This window comes from Tursiops truncatus, chromosome 2, assembly GCF_011762595.2.
Source record: "Tursiops truncatus isolate mTurTru1 chromosome 2, mTurTru1.mat.Y, whole genome shotgun sequence".
Lineage (NCBI taxonomy): Eukaryota > Metazoa > Chordata > Mammalia > Artiodactyla > Delphinidae > Tursiops > Tursiops truncatus.
This window is the reverse complement of record NC_047035.1, coordinates 15,924,993-15,940,151: the sequence shown is the minus strand read 5'-3', so window position 1 is coordinate 15,940,151 and position 15,159 is coordinate 15,924,993. Positions and strand designations below refer to the sequence as shown.

The 15,159-nt window shown below is 34.1% G+C and overlaps 1 protein-coding gene across 8 annotated transcripts in view; it reads right to left on the bottom strand.

The window, feature by feature from the left end:
- GALC (galactosylceramidase) overlaps positions 1-15,159 on the bottom strand; it is a 62,967-nt gene that overhangs the window by 27,649 nt on the left and 20,159 nt on the right. For 6 of the 8 annotated variants that reach the window (XR_002173122.3, XM_019919715.3, XM_019919695.3 and 3 more), the window contains 4 exons: positions 13,936-14,075; positions 12,008-12,046; positions 7,673-7,803; positions 296-451 (listed from right to left, as the gene is read on the bottom strand). Coding sequence is in view for 7 of the 8 variants with exons in the window: in XM_019919715.3 (XP_019775274.1) it covers positions 296-451; positions 7,673-7,803; positions 12,008-12,046; positions 13,936-14,075 (466 nt within the window). In the remaining variant the exon portion in view is untranslated. Of the gene's footprint in view, positions 1-295; positions 452-7,672; positions 7,804-11,376; positions 11,396-12,007; positions 12,047-13,935; positions 14,076-15,159 lie in introns of those variants that run through there. The other 2 variants (XM_019919705.3, XM_073800163.1) reach the window with 2 other exon arrangements.

The window sequence follows — 15,159 nt, the reverse complement described above, 5'->3', positions numbered from 1 at the left end:
TAAGGGAATAAAAGAACATAAGAACAAACAGCTATTATCAGGCCAGGGAGATAACTTAACCATATCTGAGACAATATATCAGACCCCAAATAAGCTCTATTACTTGCAGCTTCTTGCTTTTTTTTTTTTTTTTTTTGAGTTGACACAGCTTAGGTATAGATGAAGGAAATAAGGCAAATGTTTAAAATCATTGCATTTAGGTTGTGAGACTACGGAAGTCCATTGTACTTTTTTCTACTTATCGTGTTTTGAAATTTTTCAAAATAAAAACCTTTAAAAGTTTCTAATAACTTACGCAGTCATGTAGCCATTGATATAATTCTGATTCAATATGCGACCCCAGCAGCCTGCACCCACATCACTATTTAAAGTGCTAAAATCTTCAGAAGACCAAAGTTTCTTCTCAGTCAACCTAGCATCCTTTACTGTACGGGTCCCAGGGTAATGAGCTCTAGAAAAGAAAGGGTGGGAGAAAATGTAAAAAGGCCAGAACATGGCACTTATATCTATTTATTGAGTGAATAAAAATACACATCTTCTCCAAGATTTCTATTTTAAAATAATGGGCAGCTTCCAGGTTGCTGTCAGACTGTAAGCATCCTCTTCCCACCCTGTGTCTCAGAACACCCTTAGAATGAGATAAACCTATAACACACAGAATGGGAAGGAAGATAGCAATGGATGAGAAATTTCTTTCTGGAAACCATAACATGGAGGGAAGGATGTTGACAGGTAGAGGCAGCAGAAGAGACCTAGAACACTCCAAAGATGAATGAGGTGGAGACAGGATTCAGACTTCCCAGGGGAAACAGAGAGCTTGGACAGTAGGAAGGAAGGAGTAAGAAAGAAACGAAAAATAAGACTAATGGGTCTATTATGTAATGTAGTATATCCTCCCCTGCTCCCACTCCTCGTAGACAGAGAGGCATTTATTGTTTATTCCCAGGCAAAAACAAAAACACTAAAACAAAAATGCACAGAGAATTCTTCTTTGAATAACAAGAATAAATCTTGGGAAAACTAGAAGTTATTATCCCAGAGCAGTGTGGTTCTCAACTTGAATGCTTTTTGCCTGGTGGAGAAGGCAGGGCAGGGCAGGATTTGCTACTGGCATCTACTGAGTAGAGGCCAGAGATACTGCTAAACATCCTGTAACACCGTGACAGGTCCCAACAACAAAGGATTGTCCGGTGAAAAGTATCAGTAGTGCAGAGGTTGAGAAACCCTGCCCCAGACTAATGAACCCCTCTCTTGTTCTAGCATTTGAGAGGAGTCAGCCTAAATATAAATGTATATTTATTGTTCTAAGAGTAAAATACTGCCATAATGATGATTGTGGAAGTGACTGATTATTGAATATAAAAACAATTAAGAAATTTCAAATGGAAAATAGAAAACAGACCACCAGTTAGTATAAGAATTAGAGAGCACATGAACCAAATAACTTTAGGGACAAGAATGTATACTTTCTAGGCCAACAACTATTTACAAATAAATTAACAATAATACAAGCAGAATAACAGAGATTGGATTATATCATAATTCTAATCTTTGTGGTTTGGTGTAGTAGTATTCATAACATGAAAAGAATGATTGTGAAAACCTTTAGTTTTTACTTATTTAATTCCATTTAGATCATGAATCTTTTAAGAAAAAAATATCCTACTTGGGAATTAATTATACTAGTAAAGACGAATTAAGGCACAACATTAATTTGGCATTCCAGGATTTTATAAGGAAGAAATGGATAAATAATAAAGAATATAAAGAATTAGGGAAAAAATGAGATTCCACCAAGGTTTTGTTGAGTCACTGAACTCAGTTGAAAACAGGCATCTATTCAGTATTGTAAACATATACAACAGAGACCCCAAGAGCAAGCCAGCACCTAACAGGGTTAAGAAATTATTGTTCTGGTACTACAATTCCCAACTTGGATAATCTGACTATTGTTCTTTGAAATTATATAATTTTAATAAACTTTTACATTTTAGATTTATTCTATATCCCAGAACTTCATTCTATGGTCATGATATTTGATTTTGACACCTCAACCAAATACTATTTTTAAGACTCATCTAGTTATCACTCAGCCAAATGTACATTTGGTGTGTCTCTGGTAAAAAGTGCTTATATAAAAAAAATAGCCTGGAAAATAATATGCTATCATGTTATTAATGATCTCGAGATATTAAGATTTTGAGTAAGATTTTGAGTTCTAACTCTATGGCTTTCTACATTTTCCAAATTTTCTATAATGAGCATGCACTATTTTTAAATAAAAAAGTATCTCTTTTAAAGTTACAGAAATAGGTATCATATCCCTCATTCAAAAAACAATGAAACTGTTACATTTTAAACCTGATTGATTTATCAAATGATCTGAGAAAAGAGGGGCAGAACTGATACTAAAATCCAGGTCTCTCCCAATGTCCAGATCCATAGTTCAACAAAATGTATAAGTTCTTTAAGAATATAATTTTTTAAATGCATATAATTAGGCAAAAACATCTCTATCATTTCATGGCATGATTTTTCAAACTTTAAATGACAAGATTAAGATCAATGAAAGTAAACCAAGGTTTATCCTAACAGAAAAATATATGTGTATTAAAAGAAAAATAGAACTTATGAATGAGGTGGACCATGGTAGCCCACTTTCTGAAACTCCCCCAGTACTCCTCCTGAAACCAAACAGACCAACCTGATGACAGAAAGTAAAAACCCACAGACAATATCCGCATCAAATCTAGGTGACAGGGAATCCCCAGGAGCCTTGCAGCATCAGGACTGGCCAGGATCAACAGACAGAATATGGAAACAGTGGAAGTGAAAGGGGACTAACAGGTACTCACTGCCCCCCAGCAGCAGACTCTATCCTGAATGGAAGAATTGAGAACAACTGGCTAAAGTGAAAATGTCTTTACAGGCTTGAAATTGGGGCCAAGTGCCAAAAACGGTAAATTCACTAAGAGATCAAACACAATACTGTGACAGTTTAAACCAGATTTGTCCAATAGAAATACAATGTGAAGTGTACAGATAACTTTACATCTTCCAGTAGCTACACTTTTTAAAAAGCAGAAGAGAAATTTTAATTATATACTGTTTAACCCAATATATCCAAAATATTGTCACTCAACATAAAATCAATATAAAAATTATTAATAACTTACTTTTTTATATTACATCTCTAAAATCCAGTGCATACTTTACACTTATAACATACCTAAATTCAGACTAGCCATATTTCAAGTGCTCCATAAACACAAGTGGCTAGTGGTTACCATATTGGGCAATACAAGCTTAAACCCTTAACTATTTCAGAAATAGATAGCAAACAATCCTTTCTGCAACGGTAGAGTCTCAACATAAGAAGAAGCTGCTTAAATTAGAATCCAAATTGAATAAGACAGGAACACTTAGGATGAGGGAGAGACAACATTTACACAGTAGGGAGAATGGGGCCCAGAGGAAGCAGACCCCAGAAAGTACTGTAACTGCAAAACAAAAATCTGCAAACATAGAGCAGGTCAAGCACAACATGAATGGGGCAGGGAGGCATACTCTTTCTATGGAGATGGGAGCCACAGAATAAACATCTCCTGAACAAAATTCCATTGTACCGCAAGAGTCAAAAATTGGAAACAATCCAAATGACCTTTAACAAAGACTAGATGGATAAATTGTGTTATATTCCTACAATTGAATTCGAAACAGTAATTAAAATCAACATGACTTAATCTTATAAATATAGTGTTGACCAAAATAACAGATACTCTAAGATGCCATTTAAATAGTTTTTAAACAGGAAAAATTAGTCTATGATGATAGAGGTCAGATTAGTAGTTGCCTTTGGTGCAAAATGAGAGGCTACTGCTTAGAAAGATTTCCAAGAGGAGAGCTTCACAGATACTGATAATTTTCTATTCCCTGACCTAGGTGGTACTTGTATAGGTATGTTCACTTTACGATAATTCATTAAGATATACTCTTATGATCTTCTATATGTATGTATGTATGTGTGTTTGTATGTTATACTTAATAATTTGTAAGGAAATGAAATTATTAGACAACAGAGGTATGTAAAACTAAAGTGAGAGAATTACAGAATAATTATTTTAAAAAGAAAAAGCATTTTAGAAATGAAGACTAAAGTAGAAGGAACACAGATTAGACACTGTCTAATAAATAAAGAGATAAAAAAATTGAGAGAAATATAGAATAAAGACAATATGCAAAGGAGATCCAATATGTGTAACTGGGCTTTCTACAAAGAAAACCAAAGTAATGGAGCAGGATGATTATTTAAATTAAGATTTAAGTAAAACTTACTGAAAAAAGAAAATACTGAAATATAGATATTCAAAGGGTGTACAATACTTACTGGGAAATGGTAAACAGTATAAAAGTACTAGACTCTAAAGTTAAGGAGAAATATACTTTGGACATACCAGAATTATGCCAAGTCATTTATAAGAAAAAATAAGTCTGGCATCAGAATTCTCAACAGCAACATTTTATGTAAGTAACCAACGGAGCAAATTTTATGATACTCAAGAATTAAGAAAATATGAGTCAAGGATTTTATACCCAGCCAAACTGTCCTTTGAGTCTAAAGGCCACAGATATATAGTAATAAACATGTAAAAGTTCAAGAAATATTGTTTCCATTAGCACTTTCTGAGAAATATAGCAGATATTAAGCTTCTGACACTCAAGAGACTAAAGGAGATACTTCAGCAAAAGACTTACAGGTGAGCACTGAATATGCTTAACAGTAGAGCTTGACTAAAAGAAAGGGTAATTAAATAGTATATAAACATTACATTTTCTAATAATGTATAACTAATATAGTTGACACAAAATAAGAGGAAAGAAAGTGAAATGTAAACTACGTTTGCCAGTTAGCTGGGAGTAAAAGATTACAACTTGCAGCTGACAAATCAAGATCATACAAGCTTATGCTCATGTAAGAGCACAAAGATTAAGAAACTCTGGTAATTAAAATTCCATTGTAGGAGAGAGGGGGAGGAAGAAGTGGTTATAAAATAATTTTAATATTAATTACAGTAAACAACTAGACAATATCTAAATAGAGAGAGAACCAAGATTATTAATATAGAGCAGATCTCAACTTCAGCACTATTGATATTTTGGCTGGATAATTCTTTGTTGTGGGGGAGTTATCCTGTGCATTGGAGGATGCTGAGAAGCAACCCTGGCCCCCCACCCATCAGATGCCAGTAGCACCTACGCCAGTGACAGTCAAAAATATTTTCAGTTATTGACAAATGTTCTGTAGGAGGCAAAATTATCCCCAGTTGAGAGCTACTGGTATAAAGGTATCAGCATAAATGTAATCAATAGAATCAAAACTTGTTAAATAACAAAAAAGACACTTCATTTTAAAAGAGCAAAGAAAACAAATCACATAGCAAAAGAATGTGTGTGGGGGGTGTATTATATATATAAATATAAATATATATATATATATATATTTATATATATATATAGTACAAATCATTAAATGAAAAACACAGTAGAAAAGAAAACAAAACCCTCAGGTATATCAATAAATATAAATGAGTTAAACTCACTAAAATATGGAGATTTTCAGAACAAAATCTAAACCTATGCTATATGCAGCATCACACCTAAAACAAAATTACCTTGAAAGGTAAAGAATAAATGTATGGGCAAAGATTCTATCAGGCAAATACAAATGAAAAAAAAGAAGGCAGAGTTCTCTCTTAGTTACATGCAAAGCGAAATTCAACCAAGAAGCATAATATGAGACAAAGAATGACTTTTTCTAATAATAATTTACAAACCATAATAAAGATAAAACATTACTAATACCTATGTACCAAATAACACAGCAACAACTTTCAAACAGCAGAAATTTCATGAGATTGAAAGGAAAAATAGAAACTCACTAATAAGAGGAAACTAACACTCTTAGTAACCTTGGATAGTTTAAGTGAACAGAATAATTAGAATACAGAATAGTGAAACAATGCAATCAGTAAGGTGGATAATATACACTCAGTTCTCGTATCCTGATAGAAAATATACCCTAATAAGATAAAAAGAAGACCTTGGGAAAGTTTATGAAAAAAATTAAATAATACATTCAGCATTAAATGACCATAATGCAGTAAATTAGAAAATAATGATAAAAAAAACAGACTCTATGAGATAGATCTAAAGCAGCACTCAAAGGAGAATTCATTGCATAAGATACCAACATCAATAAAGTGAAACCCACACTTTCATTTATTTTTTCCTAGCCAAATATATTCAAGATCAACACAACTTTTTTCCCTCAAGATTTGACCTATTTATGCAAGTTTTAATGATAAAGGCAAAAATTACATTCTAATTTCAATGTATAAAATATTAAAATACATTTTACTTTTCTTGCCAAAAATAAATAAATAAATAAGCCTAAATCTAATCTAATCACGCCTCTATAAATTTCTAACAAGAAACAGGATAGATGAGCATTTTAAACTTAACTACAAAGATGAAATCAGTAAAATCCACACTGTGAGAAGCTTTACAGGACAAACAATCCAGTTTCTTCAACAAATGAAAGGAAAAAAAAGAGATGGAGAAAGAACCAAAAAATTAGAAGAGACTTAGATATCAACTAATCATAATGTATGAATCTAAATTGGATCCAGATTCAATCAAATAAAACTATAAAATAACAATAACAGGTATTTGATAATATCAAGAAACCATCACATAGTTTCTTGTGATAATGGTATTATTTATGGTGAAATGAAAGAGTTTTTATCTTGAGAGATAAATGGTAAAGTTTTTATGGAAGAAATAATATAATGTCTGGGATTTGCTTCAAAATAATGTGAGGAGGAAGAAAAGAGGAATGGATAGGCATGTGAATGGAGAATTGTTCATGGGTTCATAGTTATGTAGGCTGAATGTTGGGAACATGAATATCCACCATATTATTCTGACTACTTTTGTGCACATTGAAAATTCTTCGTTAAAAAAAAAAGCACACGTAGTTCAAGCAGAGCCTTCACACTGAATAAAGAACAAACTCCACATATATATGTATTCTATTTTTCAAATGTTTATATACATTATCATGATAGACAAAATTCAAATACACTTAAAAAAAAAAAAATACTGCTGGAACCCAGTGAGGTCAAGGCCCCAAAGGCTGAAAGGCAGAACTGGACTAAGGAGCAGGGTCAAAGCCATACTGATAAGGATATGTGACAAAAGTCACGGTCAGTGATCATATCATACCATTTACCTAAGTGTTCATGAACGCCCAAGCACAGGAAGTCTGAGGGTTAGGAACTAATTTCACAGCACTGCCTTTATAATGTCTAAAATGTAAACACTACTCTGCCCCTTAATCTAAACAAAGCCATGTTTTATTACTCCAAACATTAAAACAATATTTTAAGTTACCAGTACATTATTCCATTGTCATAGAAAGATTCCCAAAGTATATACATTTCAAAGAAAAAAGGAATGAAATATCATTTATACATGCTTTGGTTAAATAAATACAAGAAAGCTACCTTCTGAAAATATAATCAAATGGGGAGAAGCAGGCAAAAACAAAGGCACAGTCAATATCCACAGCAAGCAGTCAGAAACTTAGTTTTCAAAGTAAAACATTCCTTACCCTATGACATCAATCACCCTCAAGAGCTCAGAGTCAACCAGCATAGAAGCAGAAATGGGCTCCCAGAGATTATCACTCGCTATGATTTTCACTTGCTGGAGACCTTGATAGTTCAGCATTCTTCTTAACACCTTTCAGAGAGAGAAGCAGAACATAGGAAAGGTTAAAAATGAGTTTTCAGCGGCTGAATTACAATGAAGAAAGCTAAAATGTCTTCAAACTCAGCATCCTGGATGATAGTGTCAATATTATTTCTCAATAGAAATGTGCCCCGTGTGGGGGGAAAAAAGCATTATCACTAAGATAATCCACTTCATGGGAATGTAAGGAGAAAAAAAAAAAAACGAAGAGGTAAAAATGTTTTAGAGGGATTTTCCCTCTGAATTTAAAATTATGTTTAGCCATAGAAAATTTGGGTGCAAGGGTGGAAATATTTTTTAAAAAATCAGAGCAGTACTACCCACAAAAAAACCACTATTACCCTGGTATGCATTCTTTCATGAATTCTCTTACGCAGACACAATAAATTAGGATCAAATTAAATACACCATTTGGTAAATAAAATGCTTTAACTTAGTTTATTTTGAGTATTTTCCAATGTCTTTAAATATTCTGCCATTACTGAAAAGATTACAGTTCTTAGTATTTTGTACCATACTAGAAGTAGAAATAAGAAATATTCTGCTGTTACCCTCAAGTCTTTAATAGGTATACACAGGACAGGCAATAAAATCTGCCTGTAGGACTATCTACCCACCAGATTAAAAGTAACAAGCTAACTGTAACAGGAAATAAATGAACAAAGCACAGAGTGCCTACTCTGGTATTTAGTTCTGTATCTGGGCCCCATGAGGACTCTAAAAAAAGCACAAGATGGGGTCCTCACCATTAGGTGGCAAACACACTCACCAGGACACTAAAACTAACAGAATGTCCTAGAAAATCAGAGAGTAGCGTATACTGAAATGTATAGATTGCCAAAATATAAAACAAGACAAGAGAAAAGACATTATTTCACCTAGGAGAAGGAGGTTCAGATTTCAAAACAGAAATAGTTTTGTTTTGTTTTTAAATAGATCTTTATTGGAGTATAATTGCTTCACAATACCGTGTTAGTTTCAAAACAGAAGTAGTTCTTGATGAATGGGGATGCATAAACCCACTGCTATACCCCCAAGCACTCTGAACTGTCAGGTTCATAGTAGCAGGTGCTCAATAAACATTGGTTGAATTAATTAAGATAAGAAAGAACAAAGATTTTCACAAGTTCTCTTTTCACTTTCTAGCTTTTCTGAACTAAAGAAATTTCCAATTAATGTGCTCTTTTAGGAGGCAAATAATGAATCAATTCCACTCTCGAAGAAATCTGAACAGATCCTTAATAGTAAATAAAGACCAACTTTCAAGATTCAGTAGGATTGAGACTCCCAAGCTCTCTATTAGGAGACCAATCTTGAGTTTCATCACCCTGAAATTCTTTCTTTTTTTTTTTTTTTTGCGGTACGTGGACCTCTCACTGTTGTGGCCTCTCCCGTTGCGGAGTACAGGCTCCGGACGCACAGGCTCAGCGGCCATGGCTCACGGGCCCAGCCGCTCCGCGGCACGTGGGATCTTCCCGGACCGGGGCATGAACCCGCGTCCCCTGCATCGGCAGGCGGACTCTCAACCACTGTGCCACCAGGGAAGCCCTGAAATTCTTTCTTATTCTTACAGAGAGGAAGGAGAACAACTTAGTTAGTCACATTTGCATTTATCGCAATATTATATCTAGTTTTTCTAGTGCTATTCCTAGACCATCACCTATAAGATTGCTTACTTTTAAGTAAGTATATATTCAAATAATACTCCAAACTATACAAGCCTATAAGCTATGTTTTATAATAGATTGCCAAAATCAGTATGAATAGCAGCATTCTTTGAGCAAAGTTTTATCTAATGTATTCCAAATGTTTTTGCTGTGGAACCCATCCCTTTCTGCCCTAAAAAGCCTAGATAGAAACCCTACCTATAAGAGAAATGAAAAGGAAGCTGTTCTGATTGGACTGAATGAGAGTCCAGAGACTCACACACCCATTTCCATCCACCACCCTCAGATTCTAGATGGGATTTTCCAGACACAATTTTAAAACATCACTGAAAACCGGAGTAAATCATAAATACAATGTAAATAGCAAAAATAAAAGAAATAATAGCCTTGCCACCTTTACATACATTGCTTGTTTGTAATGTATTTATTTCTACTCTTAAAAACAAATCCTCATTATTTCCAGGGGCCATCTTATTATACTATATGGAATATATATTCATTAAGCTTATCGAACCTGAACACCTACATTCATCTGCCATTATTGAACCCTTTCAATAGGCATTTTAACAAACAGGACACAGATTCCAATAAAATCTTGCTACAAAAATGGCAAATGCAAACTAAAAGTTATTTCCTGAGACATGTTACTGCAGGTAAACTAAAGTTTCAGGGAAAAGGAAATGAAGTCTGAACTGTTTGAAACACTGATGATGAGCCTTAGAACAGGAATTACAGTCTTTCAAATCAGGTAAGCTGAAATAGAATGCAATGGAATCAGCAACAGACTCTTAATAGTAAAAAAATAAATAAATAAAATAAAATAACCACCTTAGTTGCAGACCATTAGTTTAAAGGGAAACTAAATTCTAATGCTTCTAATGCTTCCATCAAATGAACACAATTAAAGAGACATGTATAATCCCAAGGAGAAAAAAAAAACTATGAAATGTCAAATTTGGGAAGATGAAAGTCCATGACTGCAGCAACATGGTCCACCTGACTATAGGGTTACACAGGACACAGCCACTAACTTGGCTTCTGCTCTGTCCCCCTGCTGCTCTCATCAGACCTACCTGCACTCACAGCAGTCATAACTTTCCATGAACAACTCTTGTGCTTCAATCTTACACTAGTTCCACTGTCCCACCTCCACACCACCACACTCTCATCATTTCACTGGTAATGCCTACAGCATGGAGTTAACTTTGAGTTACCTGGCTCTGGCTGCATTCAGTCCTCTAAATCTATACCTTCTCCTCCCCACAACTAGTGATTAAATTGTGCCGTTACTGCAGTGAACATAATGGCCTACTGATGGCTCAGTGCCCCCACTTGTCTAATCCATCTTTCTCCACTTGCTCTTCCCCCAAATCCCTTTACCTCCCAGTCTTCACTTCTTCTCAAAGGCATGGCCCTGCCTTAGCAACTTGGGGAGTTCCTATCTATCCCACCTTGAAGATTCCAACTAGTCTTCCAACAGACTTCCCAAATCCACTCATGCAGAGGTGTCACCTCCTCTCTGTACCTTCTGACAACACTGTGCATTATTGTGCCAAAGAAATTATAGCTGATATCTTAGTTGTTCATATGGGACTCTACAGTCCCCAGATGTTAACTCTTTTGGGGAAGAAACAGTACTTTTTATCCTTGTATTCCAAGCATGTACACAATGCCTGACAAACTAGGTGTTGAGTAAATGCTTCCTGGCAGACTGAATGAATAAATAAATGAAAGAAATTTAGTGGATATTACCTGCTTAAAAACATAAGACACTCAATTTAAAGAAAAAAAATTTTTAAACTGAAAGAAAATATAACCACAAAATTATATTTCTTGGAGAAAAGACACATAAAACAAGACAAATATACCCATAAAGTAAACTAAAGTATATCTCCACCTGAAAAGTTAAACTGCCATTTGTTTTCCAATGACAGAAGGAGTTATTATTCTCAGATTTTCCTTTTCTGAAAAATAGAAATAATAGGAGTTACCTCATAAAGGAGGTAGTAAGAATTAAATAGAGATAAATATTTAGGAAAAGTGGCTCAAAAAGTAACACACTTTGCAAATGTTAGTTGCTACCTATTTGCTAATCACAAATAGAAACATCTATCTAACACACTCCAATATAATAGGCATTCCAAAGAAAACAAGAATGAGATTATATACTATAAATTTTGATATATGACGGTGAAAGAAAAATCTACATTTCTTGAAGTCCTAAAAATCTAAAATGATACAATTGTTTTTATAGCGATTATCATAATTCCACAAATAATGAATATTTAAGTAGGAAAACTCAACACAACTCTACAGACAAAGGCAATTTGGGGCATAGAGGGAATTACATATGCCTTAATCAGGAATATAAATATTATTAACATTTTGCTTGAATTTTATGTTATAACTAGCAAAATAAATAACTGTGCTATAAAAAATATGGTGTTCCTACTACTAATTTCCGTGGAACCATAAAGGAATTTTTCACTAATAAGTTAAAGATAAAAAGACTTTAAAGTTGTACAGACCTTGATATAATTGATGTCAAATGCCCTCTCATTCCAAATCTGCAAAACAGAAAGTCAAAATGTCAGAATTGAAAGTTTTTGTGTCAGAAAGCAAATTTATCATTAATATTAACCTTTCTCCATTAATATTATCTCTCATCATCTTTCTTATCATCTGAAAATCCATTTTTCTTACTTAAGGGAATGTCCTGTTATTAAATTTATAGATATTTATAAGACAACATAATTTTTAATTAAAATATTATTTTTAAAAACCTTAAAATATTTGGTGGGTATTTTTCAAAAAGTCACCTAATTCCAGAGATTTCTAAAAATGGAATATCCATTGAATCATTCAACAAAGATTGACAAGGCAATGTATGCCGAGGACTATAGCAGGCACTGGAGACCTAACAGACACAGGATTGTTGTAATAATTCTTATAAGATCCCTACACACACACCCCAAAGCCAAGTATTAATAAGGACAATGTACAGGAGTAATTTTTTTAGTGCACACAGAGAATCACAACGATGTGCTACATAACAAAAGCAAACTCTTAATGAAGACAGATAAATGGAACATGCACAAATCTCTCAGGCTTAGAATCATGTAGCAGGAGGTTTTAGAGTTAAAAGAGAACTTCCACGACTTTCAGTTTGTAGCTGAGAGATGGGCCTAGCCTCCAGGTACTCTTTTCAGCCTCCAGTGATACTGGAAAGTGTTCTTATCAAAGAAGCTTCCTCACCATAGCTTGTGATTATCAAGAGTCTAAAAGAGATGTGAATAACCCATTATTTACCAGAAACATTTTCTAAGTGTGACTTTACCATAACAGAATGCTGTTTGACCCAAACCTACATTTAGTTTCACTATGGGTTAAACATACCCTGACATTTAAGAAAGTTCTCAAACAATTTTGTTGTAATCTGGGGAAGGATAACAAAAACAAGTATATTGATTCTGGCTTCCTAGAGCCCTTGGCTCATCCTCATGTCCTATATCATGTCCTGTGATACTGTAGTTTATCTGTTCCAGTGTCTGCCTCTCTCACTGAACTCCTCAAGAGCTTATTAATCTTGGTATCCCTAAAACATAATAGTCACAATGCCTCAACACAGTAGAAGCTCAATAACTGCTTGCTAATTGCATGAAAACTTTTAAAATCAGTTTTGACAGACAGCATATTAACAAGCAAAAGTGTATAGAGACCCACTATGAGTGTGTGTGAGGCTCTATGGGGTACAGTGCAGGGTGACGTATCCCTCCAGCCTGCCAACAGACCGGCTAGAAACACAAGGTAACATGTTTTACATTTTTAAATCATTAAAAGGTGTTAAATAACGGTTTAGGAAAAGGGTAGGCAGATTTCTGCCAGCTTGCCAAATCTGGCCCACCATTTGTACTTTTTACAGCCTGAAAGCTAAAAATGGATTTTAACAGTTTTAAGTGGTTACATTTTAAATGATTATATAATTACCTACATAATATCCTTAATATTGCCTTTTGATCCACAAAGCCTAAAATATTTACCCTCTGGCCCTTTAAGAAGAAGTCGGCCACCCTCTGGTTTAGGACCACGGAAGACTCATGGAGCAAAATGAGATTAATCATTCATTAAACTATATAGTAAACACAATATTGTTGTAAGAACTAGAGAAACTAGGGAAAGCTTGGAAGAAGGAGAATTTGACCTGGGGTAGCACCAATAACGAAAACAAAGAAATAGTTCCGGGAGGCATATACTAAGTACAGTTTTCTAAAGTGGGAAGAATTTGGATGGGCAGAGAGAAAGAATAAATGGTGACATGTAGTTAATTTGTTAATAGACACCAATAGAACAAATTAGTCTCATGACACAAAGTAGTCAACAAAGTGCCACAAATTACTTTAAAAATTATAAATAAATGTCCAAAGGTTAATCATGTTCTAAAAAATATATTACTAACTCCGATATAATCAATGTCCAGATCATGATAATGCTTGGCGCCCACAATCCAACTCACGACATAGTAGGCAGTCAGCTGAAGATTTACATAAGGCCAGTTGAAACCTTTCCCCAGCCATCCAGGGAACGACCATGGCAGCCCTGCAGAGAGGAAGAGGCAAAGTTGGAGTAGGTATAAGAGTGCTGGCACTATTAAAAACAAAGCAAAATAAATCAAAAAGAACAAACACAGGCTAAGCAAAGAGCCAATAAAGATCTGACTAAAGGAAAGATTACACATCATGCACAAATTCTCAAAATCCCTTCCAGTTTATGAACACAGTAATTCCTTATTGACCCCGAGAGTCAGGTTCCATAATTCCAAATGCTCTTTCAAGAAAAACAAATAAAAACAAACAAAAACAAACACCTCTCTCAATGATACTTACCAATATAAAGAAATGTAACCTACAATTTAATTTAACTTCCACACCTCCTGCTAAAAAGATATACAATGTTCAATTTTTGTTCTCTAAGGTCAAATCAAAGAGTTTTGAAAGGCTTATGCTTAACTATTTCTATGAGGTAAGTACAATACAAATTCCTTATTCACTAGTACATCTTCTTACAACCTGAAGCTATTTAAAGACTAATTAGTCAGGTAATCAAATTTAACAAAACTAGTTTGTCCTATGTCAATACAAATGCCATTGACTCAATAGGGAAATATACCTTTGTTACACGATATAGAACAAATAATCCACATTCTTCCAATACCCCAGTTATTATTAATCAAAAAAAAAAAAATGAGAAGAGTAGAGAAGCACTAATTAAGATTCTAAATCCTAATTCTCTTACTAATATATTAATATTAAAATAAGGTCAACATTAAGTTCCTTAACTGTTAATATATATTACCAATCTAGTTCACCACTGAAAAAAATTAAAATCAAAGTGACAAAATGCTTATTTTTCTAAACTCTAGAAGAATGCCTAAGTGTATCCAAATAATAAATGTGACATTAAAATAATGGAATGTTTTAAAACAATGAAATGCCAAATACATTCTGAAGGCCCACCATGTGAAGTCTTTGTTAGGACATGGTTCAGCATGCCAGATTTTCTGCATTTAAATTAGAACTGACCTTGAAAACAGCACAATGGGCAAGTATGTGCTGAAGTCAATGATGCTTTTTACTGCTCAAAACATTTCTGGAATCTCTTACAAAAGTCCATTTAGAAAGAA